The 19,812-nt window shown below is 45.4% G+C and overlaps 1 protein-coding gene across 1 annotated transcript; it reads left to right on the top strand.

Annotated features, from left to right (window-relative positions):
• Positions 1-3,215: 3,215 nt before the first annotated feature.
• LOC124261068 (sodium- and chloride-dependent glycine transporter 1-like) lies at positions 3,216-19,190 on the top strand. The gene is made up of 15 exons (XM_046695389.1): positions 3,216-3,336; positions 4,049-4,180; positions 4,292-4,456; positions 5,671-5,788; positions 6,740-6,872; positions 7,873-8,007; positions 8,727-8,830; positions 10,097-10,221; positions 10,719-10,831; positions 11,764-11,904; positions 15,324-15,423; positions 15,748-15,848; positions 16,654-16,815; positions 17,981-18,305; positions 18,478-19,190. The coding sequence occupies exons 1-15, from the start codon at positions 3,216-3,218 to the stop codon at positions 19,188-19,190; spliced, it is 2,688 nt and encodes an 895-aa protein (XP_046551345.1).
• The last annotated feature ends 622 nt before the right edge of the window (positions 19,191-19,812 follow it).

The raw sequence follows: 19,812 nt of genomic DNA, 5'->3' as shown, positions 1-19,812 counted from the left end.
ACTGTCATTAGTAACTAACACGGGTTTGGGTGAGTTGGGTTTTACGCCCCTTTTAACAATATTCCAGCAATATCACGGCGAGGGTCACCAGATATTGGTTCACACATTGTACCCAAGTGGGGTTCGAACCCAGGTCTTAGCGAGCAAATGCTTTAACCACAAGGCTACCAGAAAGCCCCTACCCGAGTATGGTGTCCACGAGCACCAGCCGCATGTTTCAGCTACATCAGCGACGATGAATTCTTAACATTGATCGTAGCCAATGGGTTAAGAATGGGCTTAAGAAGTTCGTAGGCCTACGAATAGCTAGCCTGTTTGGTACACACATGTACATGTAGTGCCAATGAGCGTCATCTATACGCCTGGAAAATGTTAAGCACCCCCAAATTTGCTGACCGCTAACAGAACTATGTTCAAGTTCAGTTAGTGTACAGGAAACCAAAGTACTGTAGGTCCCCATGATCCCCAGTAAGCTGGTCTGGCTTTGATGACTGGTGGTATATAGCTCGTATTTTATTGGTGTTACATGTAATATTGACCTTTGTGTTGAATAAAGTCTTTTATCCATTGAAATGGTTAGTGTTTAAATTCAAATTGTGATAACTTGCTAATGTTGTACTGTCCCTTGCGACAGTTATTTCTGATAATTAAACCAAATGTTTCTCGTCACTATATGGCCGAAAAATTGCCGCTGTGACGTAAAATTTTAACTCACTCACTCACTCAGTTTGTGTATGATGATACGTATAATAACAATGTTCATTTATGCAATCATTGCACGTGTACTTCGTGGAAATTGCCTCCCAAATTCCTGTCCAGAAGCAAACTCACGAATTTTCACAAGTGCCAGATGTCGGTATTTAATCTGCATGGGTTACAATGTTGGATCGTTTTTCTGCCACTATTGTAAGGAGTAGATTATCAGATGGCCAGAGATGCCAGTTCGGTATGTCCGTTAGAGCAACTGCTCGGGAAATTGATGTCCACTACACAGTTGTCAGATAGGCACTATTGAGACTCACTTGACCACAACCATTCGCTACAAGCACTGTTATGAAGCACCACTGGTTACCATTTCGTCTCGCCAAAAGAGAGCCGGATACAACTCAGAAAGGATCATCATACGTCCTCTACTGACCGATCATCACCAACAAACACGTTTGGCTTGGTGTTTATCAAGATAACGCTGGAATCCGAGGACTTGGCGAAGGCTACATTGGTAATACTATGATGCAAGTCGATGGACTCGTGAGAGTTTGGAAGCAGCGAAATACTGCATTTGTAGGGGGAAAAAACATTTAACCAAATGTTGCCTTTGTTGGAAGTTCAGTCATGGTTTGGGGATGTGTCTCTCATCAGTGTAAACTTGACTTGGTGACAATACGTGGGGAACTGACGGGCGTGACCCATTAATAATCCTCTTGCTAAGAGACCTGTATTTATGGATGACAACGCTAGGCCACATCGTTTTTTGTGCAGTGACAGTTTTCATTCAGAATGATCCAGTGACTCACCTTCCAGTCTGGACCTGAAACCCCTGGAGCACATTTGTGACTTTATCGGGCGATGGTTCCAAGCACGTGTACCACCTGTTTAAAATGTGCGTGAGTTGGAAGCAGCTTTGCACCAAGAATGGCAACAGTTTCCTCTGCAACGGATACGACGACTGACGGGGTTACAAGTAGTTATCCAAGCACGTGGAGAGTACGCTAGATGTTGAATATACAACGTTCCCAGGTTACAAATAACGGTTTTTTGTCTCATCACATACACGCCATGTTGCCTGATCCTCTCTCTAGCTTCATAATTGTGAATGTGACAGGTATCATTTTGAGCCAAAACGAATTATTTGACACTTATGTCATATCAACTATTTAAAAGTTGCAGGAGTTTTTGTGTTTTCTTGTACTCAAGACGTGATCTTACAGAAAAAAACATTCAGATTTACCAACGTACTGTACGTGTACACCACTGATATCAGCAGAAACATACAACTTTGTAAATATTACAGGGGCTTCTTACCATTTTCCAGGTATATATATATACACAGTACAACCAGAAATTATTGAGAATTTAAAGATAGTAATTTTTTATATTTTTTTCACACATTACTCACGTATTAAATGTGAATATTAGCAGAACATAACTCCAGGTTCAAAGACAGGTGAACAGTTAGTATTTTGTCAAGTCAGCATGGGCAGCAATGCAGGCTGCAATGCGGCGGGGCATACTACTGATCAAAGATGTTAGAAAGTCGTGGTCCATGCTGTCCCAATATCGGACCACTTATAGACACTTTCCTTGATGAGACCCCAAACATTTTCTATTGGATTTAGGTCAGGGCTATAACTTGGCCAAACTCCTTCGTTTGCTTTTAGAAACAAGAATACCAAGCCGCCTCCTGTCACCGACAGTCAATTTTCTGGGCCTACCTGCGCCTCCCTGGTGCTCAATGCCATATCCATTTGCAATATTTTTCAAAACACGATAAACAGTGGACAAAGGGATGCCTGTTCTACTTGAAATCACTTTAGCTGATCTGATGTCCTTGTTATAATACTCTAAAATCAACTTCCTCTTCTCTAAATCATCCATACTGAGGATCACTGAAAATGTCGCCTGCTAGCAAGTAAACAAAGGGGGATAACTCTTCACAAACTAATGAAAAAGGATTAACGGAGTTGTCTCTCTTGAATGAAACAAAGCACTTGATAGCTGGTCAAGGTTGTTTATACTAGAAATCCAATTAAACATATTCCTAAAATTCTCAATAATTTCTGGCCATACTATATCTTATATTGGAGTGGGGTACTTATTACCATCTATGTGGTACTCGATTATGGTGTATCTCTGTGCCATCTATATGTTACATGGAATTGTTTCCATGGAGATACTATATGTGTAACGAGGGTATATTGTTCATGTATCTTGTCGGTCTTTGCATGTTGGTTGGTTGGTTGGTTAACACCCCACCCAGCAATATTCCAGCTATGTTTCGGCGGTCTGGACCAGACAATCCAGTGATCAACAGCATGAACACCGATCTACCCAACTGGGATACGATGACGTGTGTCAACCAAGTCAGCGAGCCTGACCACCCGATCCCGTAAGTCGACAAGCATGGTTTACTGAAGACCAATTCTAACCCGGATCTTCACGGGTATCACAGGAATGATACACAGGTATAGAGTATTCTATCTGTACACAGGTACGCCATGAAGCTGGTGCGTGGTAACTGGGGGACGAAGGTGGAGTTCATCCTCACCTGTGTGGCGTATGCAGTCGGTCTGGGAAATGTCTGGAGGTTTCCATACTTGGCATTCAAGAATGGAGGAGGTGAGGCACACACTCAAAGTAAACCTCATTGTCATGTCAGCCTTCAGCGTCTAAATTGTTGACAGTCATTTCTCTCCTTGTGCCATCTCAACACACGCACGGATGGATGCACACACATACCCATTCACATACATATATGCATGCATACAAATATGCATACATGCATACATACATACTTACATACATATATACATCATACACACATACATACATACATACATACATACACACACACACACACACATACATACATACACACATGCATGCATGCATACATACATACATACACACATACACGCATACATACATACATACACACACATAAACACACATACATACACACATACATACATACACATACATACATACACACATACATACATACACACATACATACATACATACATACATACATACATACACATACATACATACATACATACATACACACACACATACACGCATACATACATACATACATACACACACATACATACATACATACATACATACATACATACATACATACATACATACATACATACATACATACATACATACATACATACATACATACATACATACATACATACATACATACACACATACATACATATTATATATAAATTATCGCCGACTCAGACCTTTACGAATGCTGATGTGGTGTAAACCTGTGTGTTTCAAGTGATCATGGTCGTTCTCCATACTGCAGGTGCGTTCCTCATCCCCTACTGGATCATGCAGGTGTTCATCGGGATGCCTCTGTTCTTCATGGAGCTGTCCTTCGGCCAGTTCGCAGGACAAGGCCCCATCACCATCTGGAAGGCCAACCCTCTACTTAAAGGTCGATATCACTTGTTTCGTCCCCTCTTCAAATGTTCACTGGAAAGTTGACGTTACAAAATACTTCTGCTGAAATACTTTAATTCCGGTATGACTGTAATTTGTGTTGCAGGTATTGGGATCAGCATGGTCATTGTCTGCACCTTCATCGTCCTTTACTTCACCGTCATCGTCGGCTACATCGCCTTCTACTTCTTCTCCTCCATGCAGTATCCCTTACCTTGGTCTCACTGCGAGCACTACTGGAGTAGTCCCAACTGTCGGGCCGATATAGCAGGTAATCCTACAGTACACCCTGGTCTCACTGCGAGCACTACTGGAGTAGTCCCAACTGTCGGGCCGATATAGCAGGTAATCCTACAGTACACCCTGGTCTCACTTCGGACACTACTGGAGTAGTCCCAACTGTCGGGTCGATATAGCAGGTAATCCTACAGTACACCCTGGTCTCACTGCGAGCACTACTGGAGTAGTCCCAACTGTCGGGTCGATATAGCAGGTAATCCTACAGTACACCCTGGTCTCACTGCGGACACTACTGGTCCCAACTGTCGGGTCGATATAGCAGGTAATCCTACAGTACACCCTGGTCTCACTGCGGACACTACTGGAGTAGTCCCAACTGTCGGGTCGATATAGCAGGTAATCCTACAGTACACCCTGGTCTCACTGCGAGCACTACTGGTCCCAACTGTCGGGTCGATATAGCAGGTAATCCTACAGTACACCCTGGTCTCACTGCGGACTGGTCACTACTGGTAATCCAACTGTCGGGTCGATATAGCAGGTAATCCTACAGTACACCCTGGTCTCACTGCGAGCACTACTGGAGTAGTCCCAACTGTCGGGTCGATATAGCAGGTAATCCTATGCTACACCCTGGTCTCACTGCGAGCACTACTGGAGTAGTCCCAACTGTCGGGCCGATATAGCAGGTAATCCTACAGTACACCCTGGTCTCACTGCAGACACTACTGGAGTAGTCCCAACTGTCGGGTCGATATAGCAGGTAATCCTACAGTACACCCTGGTCTCACTGCGAGCATTACTGGAGTAGTCCCAACTGTCGGGCCGATATAGCAGGTAATCCTATGCTACACCCTGGTCTCACTGCAGACGTTAATGGAATATGTAATTCCATAGTATACACACACTTATCTAACTGCGGTCTACATGACCAATCCCGGCTACCATGCAGATTATACTACGTGACTACCTCTACCAAGGTATACTGAAGTAGGCTACCCATCCCCCGGTCTCACTGTTTGAGTTACTTGACAGGGTGGTAATATCAGACAGTCACTACCTGTAATCAAACTTAACTGATACCACTGTACAAACGAAAATTCGTAGTAGCTGCAAGTTCCAAAATGCCTTGTCACACGGCAGTGAGACGGGAGTAGTCATGGTCATTGTTGATTCATTGAGGATGCTTGTAAACATCACAAACACGTGGATGTATGTTGTTTTACACCGTGTATATGTTCGCAGGTGCTGCTGCTAAAATCGCAACAGGGAATCTCACCATCGGCCCCAACGGGGGAAACTTCAGCCTCATCAACATGAGCCACAACAACCACACCATTTCCCCCACTGAAGACTACTTCAAGTACGTATAACCTTCCCGGAAGGGATTCCTGGCCATAAATGATCCCAGGCACCTATGCTGGTTACCGTGAAGATCCGGGTTAGAATTGGTCTTCAGCAACCCATGCTTATCGTAAGAGGCGACTAACGGGGTCGGGTGGTCAGGCTCGCTGACTTGGTTGACAGATGTCTCGTAACCCAATAGCGTAGATCGATGCCCATGCTGTTGATCACTGAATTGTCTGGTCTAGAATCGATCATTTACGGACCGCCGCCATATAGCTGGAATATTGCTGAGTGCGGCGATATTAGTTACAATGTTTGCTAGGTTGAGAGATGGCAGGTCCTGTTTGTTCCTATCCTCGGCATCCGCGTCCGGCGACGGAAGATAAAATGTGATTGTTAGCAGACACTTGTGCCCGTTTCTCCGTATCTTTTAAACAACAATCTCCGATAAAACTACACATTTTGCCATTTCCAGTACCCCAGTCGCCCTGAATATGTAACATTAAACATACACACAAAACAGTAGAACTTGCGTCAGATATTTATTTTTGGAAGAGTGAGTGAGTGAGTATGGTTTTCGGACGCTTTTAGCATTATTCCAGCATTATCAAGGCGGGCGGAGGACACCAGAAATGGGCTTCACACATTGTACCCATGTGGGGAATCGAACCCGGGTCTTCAACGTGACGAACGGACGCTTTAACCACAAGGCTACCCCACCGCCCACTCAGACATAGCATACCGACTCTAAGCCAACTGGTCCTTGTTTTAACCTATCCCCACCGCCCCGGAAGAAGCAAATGAATTTACTTTGTACGATTAAACCTAGTCACCACCAAGATGAATGTAATCTTCACGATAAATTATGTTCATATTCTTTCTCTATCTCCCTCTCTCTCTACCCCCCTCTCTCTTACTCTGTCTGTCGCATTCTCTGCCTCGCTCTCTGCCACGTGTATTGTTGCAGACATTTCGTCCTGGAGATGACGTCAGGCCTGGAAGACATGGGGACCATCAACTGGAAAGTGTGTCTGTGCTGTCTGTTTGCCGGCATTGTCGTGTTGCTGGTGCTCCTCCGGGGAATCAAGTCACTCGGCAAGGTAACGAAGTGGAAATCACACCAAATATGGTTTACAGATCATAGCGGAGTAGACACCATCTGATGTATCGCCATACAGCTGGAATATTGCTGAGTGCGGCGTTATAGAAGAAACAAAACACCATCCGAAGATGCGGCCAGAGGAAGCGTGTGCCGTTTTGTATTCGCCCGGACTGGCGTTGGTTTAAAGTGCTACTCCACTCAGACATAGTGGGTGAGTTGGGTTTTAAACGCCGCATTTAGCAATAATTCAGCAATATCACGGCGGGGGACACCAGAAATGGGCTTCACACATTGTACCCATGTGGGGAATCGAACCCGGGCATTCAGCGTGACGAGCGAACCCCTTAACCACATGGCAACCCCAACGCCCACTCAGACATAGCATACCGACTCTAAGCCAACTGGTCCTTGTTTTAACCCCTTTTCGGCAAACGTCAGGCAGGGTAACGACTGCCATTGTTTCCAGGACTGGCGCCGGTTTTATGGTGCTACTCCTCTTAGACATAGCATATCGACTCCAAGCCAACTGGGCCCCGTTCCTCAAAGCGATCGTAGCGCTAAGGTGATCGTAACTCCCATACTTTAACATAGACCTACGACTGTCGTAGCGCTACGATCGCTTTGAGGAACGGGGCCCTGGTCCTTGTTTTAACCCCTTCATGGGTAACGCCAAGCAGGGTAACAACAACTACCATGTTGTAATGTCTGCTATGACAGTACTGGGAAAGCACATACTTTCTTTGTGTACTGTCTTCAATTTTACATATAAATCATGCACTTAAATATTACCCTCAGTACGATTCCTGATAATACCTGACAAACTATTACAGTTTACTCTAATTACGACGTCGAACATCCGTTTAGAGGCATTTTAGTCTCTGTCTGCAGTAACCCCCTGCTTGTCGTAAGAGATGACTAATGGGATCGAGTGGTTAGGATCATGGAGTGAGATGGATATAGAGTGAGACACAATTCAACTGTAACGGTTGTTTATGCAGGTTGCGTACTTCAACGCCACCTTCCCGTACGTGCTGCTGCTGTCCCTCCTCATCAACGCCTGTCTCCTCCCGGGGTCCACGGATGGCATCCTGTATTTCCTCACCCCCAAGTGGCACCGCCTGGCAGACGCCTCGGTCAGTACTGTACCTCAAGGACACAATTCTTTGTCTGACAATAGTACCTCAGTATTTCGGAATCCACAAAAAAATATATTTGAAGTGCATCCAATTAGCATATTTTAGAACTTATTTCCTTTTTACATTTATGCATAAATTACAGGGCCCTTTCCACAAAACGATCGTAGCTCTATGTTAGTCGTAAATTATTGTTAAAGTATGGGAGATCACATTAGCGATACAATCGTTTTGTGGGAACGTGGACAGGGCCCCGTTCCTCAAAGCGATCGTAGCGCTAAGGTGATCGTAACTCCCATACTTTAACATAGACTTACGACTGTCGTAGCGCTACGATCGCTTTGAGGAACGGGGCCCAGGGCGAGAAAGGTATGCTATATTATTTACTTATTGACCACTGGTTGGAGTACAATCTGGCGTCTCAAATGCCGGGCAAGGTTATCTCCCTTAGCCGCACCATGAATCGAATTGCTGTGGTTCCGTATCCCACATTTGACGAGTTTTTATCCTTGGTCTGTGAGCGTTATACTGGCAGATTTCTTCTCATTGGCGGTATAACCCAGAAATACTGTTTTAAGCGAGGCTCAGTACAACTCACTCATCAGATACTGGTCTTATTTAACGCCCATAAGCTTGAAAAGGGTCTATGACAACTGAAATCGCCCAGTTAGCTAAATCGTCCAGTCACTCACTAAAACCATCATAACCCTCATTCCCAGGTATGGAGCGATGCAGCAACACAGGTATTCTTCTCTCTCGGAGTCGGCATGGGCGGCCTCAACCTCATGGCCAGCTTCAACAACTTCAAGAACAATTGCCTCAGGTAAGAACACGTTCTTTGCGACAAGTGGTGGACAAACAATAGTAGTGGGATGCTATACTGGTTTCTCTTGTTCATGTCTCTGTCCAAGAACGCCTTATTTATTACACTATTTTCTAGGGATGCCGGGCGTTGAGGTAGCCTTGTGGTTAAAGCGTTGGCTCCTCATGCCGAAGACCCAGGTTCGATTCCCCACATGGGTACAATGTCTGAAGCCCATTTCTGGTTGTCGTTGTACTTGTGTCTGGGGACGCCATCCTGGTGCCATGTATGGACTATTATTGTCGTATTTGTGTCTAGGGACGCCATCCTGGTGCCATGTGTGGACTATTATTGTCGTCTTTGTGTCTAGGGACGCCATTCTGGTGCCATGTGTGGACTATTATTGTCGTCTTTGTGTCTAGGGACGCCGTCCTGGTGCCATGTGTGGACTATTATTGTCGTCTTTGTGTCTAGGGACGCCGTCCTGGTGCCATGTGTGGACTATTATTGTCGTCTTTATGTATAGGGACGCCGTCCTGGTGCCATGTGTGGACTATTATTGTCGTCTTTGTGTCTAGGGACGCCATCCTGTGTGGACTATTATTGTGGTCTTTGTGTCTAGGGACGCCGTCCTGGTGCCATGTGTGGACTATTATTGTCGTCTTTGTGTATAGGGACGCCATCCTGGTGCCATGTGTGGACTATTATTGTCGTCTTTATGTATAGGGACGCCATCCTGGTGCCATGTGTGGACTATTATTGTCGTCTTTGTGTCTAGGGACGCCATCCTGGTGCCATGTGTGGACTATTATTGTCGTATTTGTGTCTAGGGACGCCGTCCTGGTGCCATGTGTGGAATATTATTGTCGTCTTTGTGTCTAGGGACGCCATCCTGGTGCCATGTGTGGACTATTATTGTCGTCTTTGTGTCTAGGGACGCCGTCCTGGTGCCATGTGTGGACTATTATTGTCGTCTTTGTGTCTAGGGACGCCGTCCTGGTGCCATGTGTGGACTATTATTGTCGTCTTTATGTATAGGGACGCCATTATGGTGCCATGTGTGGACTATTATTGTCGTCGTAGGGACGCCATTTATGGTGCCATGTGTGGACTATTATTGTCGTGTGTCTAGGACGCCATTCTGGTGCCATGTGTGGACTATTATTGTCGTCTTTATGTATAGGGACGCCATCCTGGTGCCATATGTGGACTATTATTGTCGTCTTTATGTATAGGGACGCCATCCTGGTGCCATGTGTGGACTATTATTGTCGTCTTTGTGTCTAGGGACGCCATCCTGGTGCCATGTGTGGACTGCCTCACCAGTTTCCTGTGCGGTCTGGTAGTGTTCGCTGTGCTTGGCTTCATGGCGCATGACAAGGGGGTCAGTGTCGAGGAGGTAGCTGTCGGGGGTAAGTCACTTCACCTGGGTAAGTCACTGCACCTGGGTAAGCCACTTCAAGTGGGAGGTCACGAGGCGTGTGTGTTCGTGAGGTCTTTTTGGATGTTACGGATTTATCGTCGTGACCAAATTCATCAAAACATTGCCAGAACAGAAACATAGCAGGACTTTCATTAATACGCTGACGATGGGATACTCGACATAAGAGGTTCAAATATACAGTTAGCTGTACATAGGATGGCGGGATGGTTTACATGGAAGATAGTATAGTTTTCATGATGGTACTACAAAATATGCATAGGTTTTTTTAAAACACTAATTCTTGAAAACTTTGTTCTTTGCAAGATAGGAGTTTAGCCCAGAAACATACAATACGGCATTTGACTGAGATAATTAGGGGCACCCTTTCAAGCTCTCCATATAACATGTATAATGGTGTGTTTCACTTAACATGGACAGATTCGATGACTTTACAGTTTTCTTAACACCCGTGACAATTCATTGTAGGACCTGGCCTGGCCTTCATAGCTTACCCTGAGGCCCTTTCAAGGATGCCAGTTCCCACCCTCTGGGCCATCTTGTTCTTCTTCATGATGCTCATCATAGGATTCAGCTCCCTGGTAGGTTATACAGCAAGTCCTTGCAAAGGGTGAGTGAGTGACTATGGTTTTACGCCGATTTTAGCAATATTCCAGCAATATCACGGCGGGGGGACACCGGAAATAGGCTTCACACATTGTACCCATGTGGGGAATCGAACCCGGGTCATCGGCGTGACGAGCGAATGCTTTAACCACTAGGCTACCCCACCGCCCCTCCTTGCAAAGATGTGTGGGGTGTTTGTGGGTGGCAGTTGTGGTTAGGTGGGGTAAGGGAGGTGGCGTGAGGTTCTCGGAAGTTGCCTCAACATGTTCAGTTTCAGTATCCCTGATGAAGAACGGTGGTAGCCTCACCCTGTGACGTGCATATATGTCATGTGTTATGTCATAATGGCTGAGACGATTCTGGCGTTCCTGTTTGACGTATATATCTGTCATATTTAATCTTACCATGCCGGACACGATTGTGCAGTCGCTCTTAGACTTAAGGTAGCCTTAGTGGCGTATATACCAGTGGCGTTTCATATCAGCATGCCGTTTCAGTGGTGGCGTGCTCTGTGACGTGGTGACCATTTATATCTTACCCATGAAAAACTGGGTGCGTTGTACAAGCGATCTTAGATGACCGTAGCTCCCATACCTTAACATAGACTTAAGGTAGCCTTAGCGCTAAGGTGACCGTAGCTCCCATACCTTAACATAGACTTAAGGTAGCCTTAGTGCTAACGTTGTTTTGTACAGCAGCAGCCTGATCTTCAGCAACACCTGTAAGAGGATGGGGTGGTCGGGCTCGTCCTCGTACCCCAATTGTATAGAACGATGCTCATTCTGTTGATCACTAGATTGTCTGGTCCAAACTCCATTTTCTACAGACCACCGCCATATAGCTGGAATATTGCTGAGTGCGGCTTTAAACACTCAACCAGCGAACATATATATCTGTCATGTTTCAGTTCACGATGACGGAGACGGCAGTGTCCTCGCTCTGTGACGAATACCCTTTGTTGCTGAGGAAGACATGGAAAAGAACTCTCATCTTCCGGGGTATCGTGTCCATTGTTCTCTTCCTGTTAGCGTTGCCAATGACAACAGGGGTACGTAAAAGCTACGTTTCAATGTCCACAAATAATTCACAACCACATGGTAGTACACCTTAATGTTCACCAAAATATACTCTTAAAAAAAATTAGGAACTTGACATAGGACAAATTTGAATTTTAGGAAAATATTTGACACAAACCAATCCATGCTGAATCCCAGGATGTGGGGGAATTGCTGCCGACGACAAAACGTCTGAAAAAAAGAAACGTTGAACAAAAACGTAACGTTACATTCACGCACCCTACATGAAATGCTCGAGCATCATGAAATTGTGTATCACCCTGAGCTGAAGCCTATGAATGTAGGCTTTAAAAAGTCACATCAATGGTACTCCACATGCATTGCTTAAGCCACTATAGACAACAAGAGAATTAAAAGACTGATAGAAGCTCAACGACACAACGCCATCGGCCGTTTGCAAGGACGGACATCGCAGCATGATGTGGCAAGGCACTTCAGCGTGTCCAAACACACCTTCTCAAACTATGGACCCGATACCAAAATACTAGGAGTGTTAATGACAGACCCAGGCCAGGTAACCGCCGCCCAGGATCGCTACATCCGGTTGAGACATTTTCGTTCAAACACCGCGGCCGCATCATCCACAGCAATCCAAATCCCTGGACTGCTCCGAATCTCCGACCAGATGGCTATGGAAAGCCAGACTTTTTGCCAGAAGACCAGTTCAACGTCACGTCGTTCCCTACATCAACTTGATCTCTGGAGCATGACAATGCTCCACCTCACGTTGCACGTGTGTGACAGGTCTTCCTCCAGCAAAACAATGTTCAGTTGTTACCTTGGCCTTCTCGATCACCGGATTTGTCCCCATTGAGCATCTATGGGATACTCTTGATCGACGCTTGTGCCAGCGTCATCCGCCACCTCAGACACTACAAGAACTGCACACAGCACTTCAGTAAGTGTATCAAAACATTCCTGAAGACAACATTCGGCATCTGCTTTCTTCTATGGGTCACCGCTGCCAAGCTGTTATCGATGCTCATGGTGGTCACACCAGATACTGACATTTTACTCTGACCAAGTGGATTTAATAGCCCTCTGTGGTTTTACCAAACACTTTCTGGATAATCATTTTTGGGAAATTTGTTAAAGTGATGATTTTACTGTGACTGAGCAATGATGTCATGTTTGAATCAGTTATATGCACTCAGTAAGTAAACTCTTTTTGTGAAGAGTATATGAACGTAATATCAATATGTGCACATTGCACATGGTATACTCGGTATAGAAGTTTAGGACTTCCCGATATTTTCTTCGATTTTTAACTATAGTTATTCTGCCATGGTACGAACTAACGAGAGCAATATGAAATATATTGTATATATATATATATATATATACTCTCCAAAAAGAAACGCGTAATAAAAATAGCAATTTCATGTAGCAATGAATTAAAACGTGATTCATTCTACAAAAGGTTTTGCTCTGTATATGAGTCCTATGGTGTTTATGTTTTGAAACATCGCAACAAAACGCACCATCCGTAAAATACCCGTATTTAACAGCATGATTTTCAGTTTCGGCGTGTAGTGTCACAGAATACACAATTCCCATGCAATGCACGTGAAAGTTGGGGATCAGATAGTCTCAATGATGGGTATGAAAGGTTGATCGCTGTCTGTCGATTATTCACTGTATTTGGAATATTGTTGACGAACGCAAAATGCCACGTCTAAGTGAAGCCAACCGTCATATCGCCATTGGTTTGCTTGAAGCTGGCCAATCTCAACGTGCAGTTGCCCGACGCATGAATGTTCACCAAAGCACCATTTCACGGCTGTGGGAGAGATATCGCCGACAGAATGCGGTAGCGTAGGCGACCTCGAGCGACCACTGCGGCGCAGGATCGCTACATCCGGGTACATCACCTGCGTCATCGAACAGCTACGGCGACCAGTACCGCTCGACAAATACCCGGATTGAGGAGGCTTTCTGCACAGACCGTCAGGAACAGGTTGAGAGAGGCTGGTTTACGTGCCAGAAGACCTTATTTTGGCCCTGTGCTTCGACAACAACATCGTCGACATCGAGTTCAATGGTACACCAACGTTCAGGCCTGGAACCTACCGAATTGGCGTAGAATCTGGTTCAGTGATGAATCACGATTTCTATTGGAACGACGCGATGGAAGAATGCGGGTGTACAGACGTCGACGTGAACGTTTCGCAGACGGCCGGGGAGGTGTTATGATGTGGGGAGCGATCACCTGCCGTAGGAGAAGTGATTTGGTGATGATCCAGGGCAACCTGACAGCTCAACGGTACTGTGACGAAATCCTACGCCCACACCTCCTTCCAATCATTGATCGCCAGAGGGAGTTGTTTCAACAGGACAATGCCAGGCCCCATACAGCACGTCACGCTACAGACTTCCTCCAGAACCACAACATCAATGTGCTCCCCTGGCCCTCAAGATCACCGGACTTAAACCCGATCGAACATCTGTGGGATGCCCTGGACAGACGGGTGCGACGCCGTAACCCTCAGCCCCAGACACTTCAGCAACTCGCACAGGCACTACAGGCAGAGTGGGCTGCGATTGGGCAACACGAGATTCTGAGACTTATTCGTTCGATGCCGAGGCGATGCCGTGCAGTTCTGGATGCCCACGGTGGTCACAAGAGGTATTGACTTCAGCGCCACCACACGTCTCCATGTGACACTCAAACTGACTTTCCTCGAGTTTGTGCCAAAGACGGATAAGTCTGCATTCCCAGTGTGCAATTTCGCTATATTTCATGACGCATAAAGCCTACAAGATGTTTCAAAATAAAGATAAAAATACAGTTTAAATTCCTATACCCGCCGTGATGTTGCTGGAATATTGCTAAAGGCGGCGTAAAACCAAACTCAGTCAGTCAGTGAAATTCCTATATGCGTTTTTTTGGGGGGAGAGTATATATTGGGTGGTACTGAACATCTTTTGAGCGGGAAAAGTCAGAGGATGAATGGTAAGTAAACGTAATTATAGACAGATGTGTTATATGTGCTTGGACGGGCAAGGTTGCGCCTTCTAAGGTGCGCGATTCGTTGTGCAGAATTGCGTCCATTGGGTTCGACAGAAATATATGATTGTGAGCTCGAATTCAGGTTTCCCCGACTATCTTTCATGGTTGTCAGGTCAATGTCCTTGCTCGGAAGCTTCACAGAAATGATAAATGCCAACATCTGATAGGGTGTCCTCCCACAATTACCTGACACGCTGTTCAAAGTAGCATTGACTCAGTTGAGAAGTATTTGAGTTACTTCCCCTTCCTACAAGGCTGTCTATTGGAACTTTAATGTGTGGTTTTCCATAAGCTGTTATGTATTGTGCATTTGTGAATTGTTTGGTTGGGTGTCCAAGCTTAACGCTGCATGTAGTGATCGGTAACGACGTTGTTTTGCAGGCCGGCATCTACCTCATTGACATCGTCGACTCCTCTGTAGGCGGCTTCCCTCTGCTGATCATAGCCATCTCCGAGATCGTCGCTGTCATGTACATCTACGGTGAGTGACAGTCATGCATTATCAATTCAAGGGCCTCTAGACACAACGGGCACCCGTGAATACGTATTTGCAGTAAGTCGCTCTGTTTAACCAACCAATCAAAACACGGCCTATGTCCGGCGAGAGGGAAACCAGCGGGTGTTCTGACCAATGAGAGCAATGATTACATCCACATTCGGCGGTATGTCTCAGGGTGTGCTTCAGAGGTATCCCAACGGCGTTCTACGTTGATCATGCTATCAAGTACAGGAATCAACCCCCAGATATGTATGAGCAGTGCTCTGCCGTAAAACATCATGCACTCACTTTGCTTCTCACATTCAGGGTACGGAAGGTTTGCCGAGGACCTTCAGATGATGATGGGGAAAAAGGTGTCCGTGTACTGGAAGATGTGCTGGTGCTTCATCGCCCCAGTTGTTCTCGTAGTAAGTATACAAATCAGTCTACTCGAATAATCTTTTCCCAACTACGGGTCGCCCAGTAAGTAGCTGCGCCGCATTTTGCTGAGCAGAGTTGTGTCCCTTGGGCACGCCAGAACCATATGGTTGTGGGTTCGAATCCCGGTTCTCCTCGATTATCTTTCAAGGTTTGTCCACTCCGTTCGTGAGTTTCGCTGAGCAGAGTTGTGTCCCTTTGACATGCCAGAAAAAAATGTTGTGTGTTCGATTCCCGGTTAACCCCGATTATCTTTCTAGGTTTGTCAGTACCATTCCAGTGTTCGCGGGTTTCACCAGAATGTTAGACGTCAGAAACCTGCATCACCTCGGGCTTACGACATATAGCCGACACACCGTGACTTAAAGTAAATACTGTTAGAAGCAGAGGGAAACCCAACTCATTCCCCCGCTCACTCATTCCCTTGCAGGGGGCGGTGGGGTAGCCCAGCGGTTAAAGCGTTCGCTCGCCACGCCGAAAGTACAGGTTCGATTCCCCTCATGGGTACAATATGTAATTTCCATTTCAGGTGTTCCCCCCGCCGTGATATTGCTGGAATATAGCTAAAAGTGGCGTAAAACCCAATTCACTCACTCACTCATTCCCATACACTATTGACGGTTACGAGTTTATGTTTTTGACCGCCTTTCTTTTGGCTTTTGCATTCATACATGATTTTAAATTAGAGAGGGATATGTATCCACTTGTGGGCGTTATTTCCTTTTCGTGGACGAGATATAGGATTTGACAAACATTCTTCACTCAGCTTCTTCAGGGTTTGTCCTGTGTCTCCAGGGTGTGGTGGTTTTCAAGAGCTGCCGAATCCAGCCCCTGGGATATGTAGACTATATCTACCCAGCATGGGCCCAGGTACTGGGCTGGTTGGTCATGACAGTTTGTGTTATCTTCATCCCGGGCTGGTTCGTCGTCTACTTCCTCCGATATGGCGGATGCAAGGTGAGCAACATGACGTTACTAAAGTTAAGTAACACAACATGACGTTACTAACGTTAAGTAACACAACATGACGTTACTAACGTTGACCAACACAACATGACGTTACTAACGTTAAGTAACACAACATGACGTTACTGACGTTGACCAAAACAACATGACGTTACTAACGTTAAGTAACACAACATGACGTTACTAACGATAAGCAAAACAACATGACGTTACTAACGTTTAGTAACACAACATGACGTTACTAACGTTAAGTAACACAACATGACGTTACTAACGTTAAGTAACACAACATGACGTTACTAACGTTAAGCAACACAGCATGACGTTACTAACGATAAGCAAAACAACATGACGTTACTAACGTTAAGTAACACAACATGACGTTACTAACGTTAAGTAACACAACATGACGTTACTAACGTTAAGTAACACAACATGACGTTACTAACGTTAAGTAACACAACATGACGTTACTAACGATAAGCAAAACAACATGACGTTACTAACGTTAAGTAACACAACATGACGTTACTAACGATAAGCAAAACAACATGACGTTACTGACGTTAAGCAAAACAACATGACGTTTCTGACGTTAGACAACAGAACATGACGTTAAGCAAAACAACATGACGTTACTAACGATAAGCAAAACAACATGACGTCACTGACGTTGACCAAAACTACATGACTTTACTAACGTTAAGTAACACAACATGACGTTACTAACGATAAGCAAAACAACATGACGTTACTGACGTTAAGTAACACAACATGACGTTACTGACGTTGACCAAAACAACATGACGTTACTAACGTTAAGTAAAACAACATGACGTTACTAACGTTAAGTAACACAACATGACGTTACTGACGTTAAGCAAAACAACATGATGTCACTGACGTTGACCAAAACAACATGACGTTACTAACGTTAAGGAAAACAGTATGATGTTACCGACGTTAGGCAACACAACATGGCGTTATTGACGTTGAGCAAAACAGCATGACGTTAATTGCGATTCTAACTAACGTTATTTACGTTACTAACCAACCAACTAACTGCCCTCATTTGTTTGTGATTGATTTGAAATATTGAACATGGATATACATTAAGAGCGATTTATCCCTAACAGACATGCGGATATTGTTACAGATGATTAAAAAATTGTCCCGACCGGTTCCTGACTGGGGTCCCCGACTACCCGAAAACAGGACCGGCATATACGCGGACAGTAACACTCCTGCAGACATCCCCTCAATTGTTATCAGCGACGTGGACGACCAGGCTTCTGGCAACGACGTCAAAGGTGTAAGTACCAAGGGAGAAGATGGTTCGAAACACAGGAAGAGCGGAAAGAAACGGGACACACCTACTGGGCGTAAGGCCTCGCCAGCAGGAAGCATGAAAGGCAACAAGGTCGGAAGTGTCAAGGGTACCGGCAGGATCCATGACGTAGGAGCCTCCGAGGAAATAGAACGTATTGATAGCGTTAAAGGTGTTAAAGGGTCACCTCAAGGGCAGTTTGAAAGGGGCATCCGTAGCATCTGTTAAAGTCGCAGCCTCAACCGCTCTGAAAGGAGCGTCTGTAGCCAGTGTCAAAGGGGTACCCGTGACCTGCGTCAAAGGAGATACCGTAACCTGTGTCAAAGGAGCGACTGTAACCAGTGTCAAAGGAGAGACCGTAACCGGTGTCAAAGGAGCGGCTGTAACCGGTGTCAAAGAAGCGACTGTAACCAGTGTCAAAGGAGAGACCGTAGCCGGTGTCAAAGGAGAGATTGTAACCGGTGTCAAAGGAGCGACTGTAACCGGTGTCAAAGGAGAGACTGTAACCGGTGTCAAAGGAGCGACTGTAACCGGTGTCAAAGGAGCGACTGTAACCGGTGTCAAAGGAGAGACCGTAACCGGTGTCAAAGGAGAGATCGTAACCGGTGTCAAAGGAGCGGCTGTAACCGGTGTTAAAGGAGAGACCGTAACCGGTGTCAAAGGAGAGATCGTAACCGGTGTCAAAGGAGCGACTGTAACCAGTGTCAAAGGAGAGATCGTAACCGGTGTCAAAGGAGCGACTGTAACCAGTGTTAAAGGCGCACCTGTTACCATCGTGAAAGGAGCTGCCGCAGCCAATGTCAAAGAGACACCCATAATCAGTTCCAAGGCTACAGACGTCGCCAGTGTTAAAGAAGTATCAGTAACCAACAACCAAGGAGCCCCTGAAGTTCCAGTGATCCAAGACTTCAGTGAAGCGGAGGCCCCTGGTAAGCATGTAGGCTACCTGAAGAAAACACAAGATGGAGATATCGCTGTGTACGAACTGGAGGATGCTGCCATGGCGGATGTGATGCCGGGGCGAAGAGGTCAGTGGTAAGCGGTTGGGTCCCTGGCGATATGTGAGGACTGTAGAACGCAACCAGTCAGCCTCCGCGGAAGATGTCTGAACTCACCATGTAACCTTTGCATTGGCCTATATAAAAAAGGCCAAATTGAAAATACAGGCTGAATTGTATCCTTTTGAATTAAAAAAGGTGCACATTGTTTTGTTATTTCCGGTGAATCCAGCTGGCATGTAGGTTAACAGACACGACCTTGATGCACAAGGTCACTGATCCACACATTAGTACGTTTATTACACACTTCACTCACTGCAGTTAAAACACTGGAAGCAGGACGCCATGTTCCTTTGGATACAAAGCATTTATCAAAGTAGAGTAACCATGGTAACCAGCTTCGGGGAGTAAATTGACGTTCCTTAATCTACATTTTAGATGACGCCAGGCAAAACTGAGTAGACTAATGCGTCTAGGCTCCATCCTGACCTGACATTGACACGCCACCATATACTTGACCTTGACCTACAGCCAATGGTATATATGGTAGATCTTGATAACTCCTATACTACACATGAGCTCCACATTAAGAATTCTTTCCAACCATACTCTTTTCTTTATGCTATATGGAATATTATATACCTTTTATGCATTCGTATATTG

Source organism: Haliotis rubra, unplaced genomic scaffold (genome assembly GCF_003918875.1).
Source record: "Haliotis rubra isolate DU_JTF1 unplaced genomic scaffold, ASM391887v1 Scf788, whole genome shotgun sequence".
In the NCBI taxonomy this organism is placed as follows: Eukaryota; Metazoa; Mollusca; class Gastropoda; order Lepetellida; family Haliotidae; genus Haliotis; species Haliotis rubra.
Note: the sequence above shows the minus strand (reverse complement) of the source record. Positions and strands in the feature narration are given on the sequence as shown.

Coding starts and splice junctions, on each gene's coding strand:
- LOC124261068 (XM_046695389.1), top strand. CDS start 3,216: ATGAAGCTGGTGCGTGGTAACTGGGGGACGAAGGTGGAGTTCATCCTC. Junction 15,424..15,747: donor CGCTGTCATGTACATCTACG/GTGAGTGACAGT, acceptor TCTCACATTCAG/GGTACGGAAGGTTTGCCGAG. Junction 18,306..18,477: donor AGCCTCCGAGGAAATAGAAC/GTATTGATAGCG, acceptor CCTGTGTCAAAG/GAGCGACTGTAACCAGTGTC.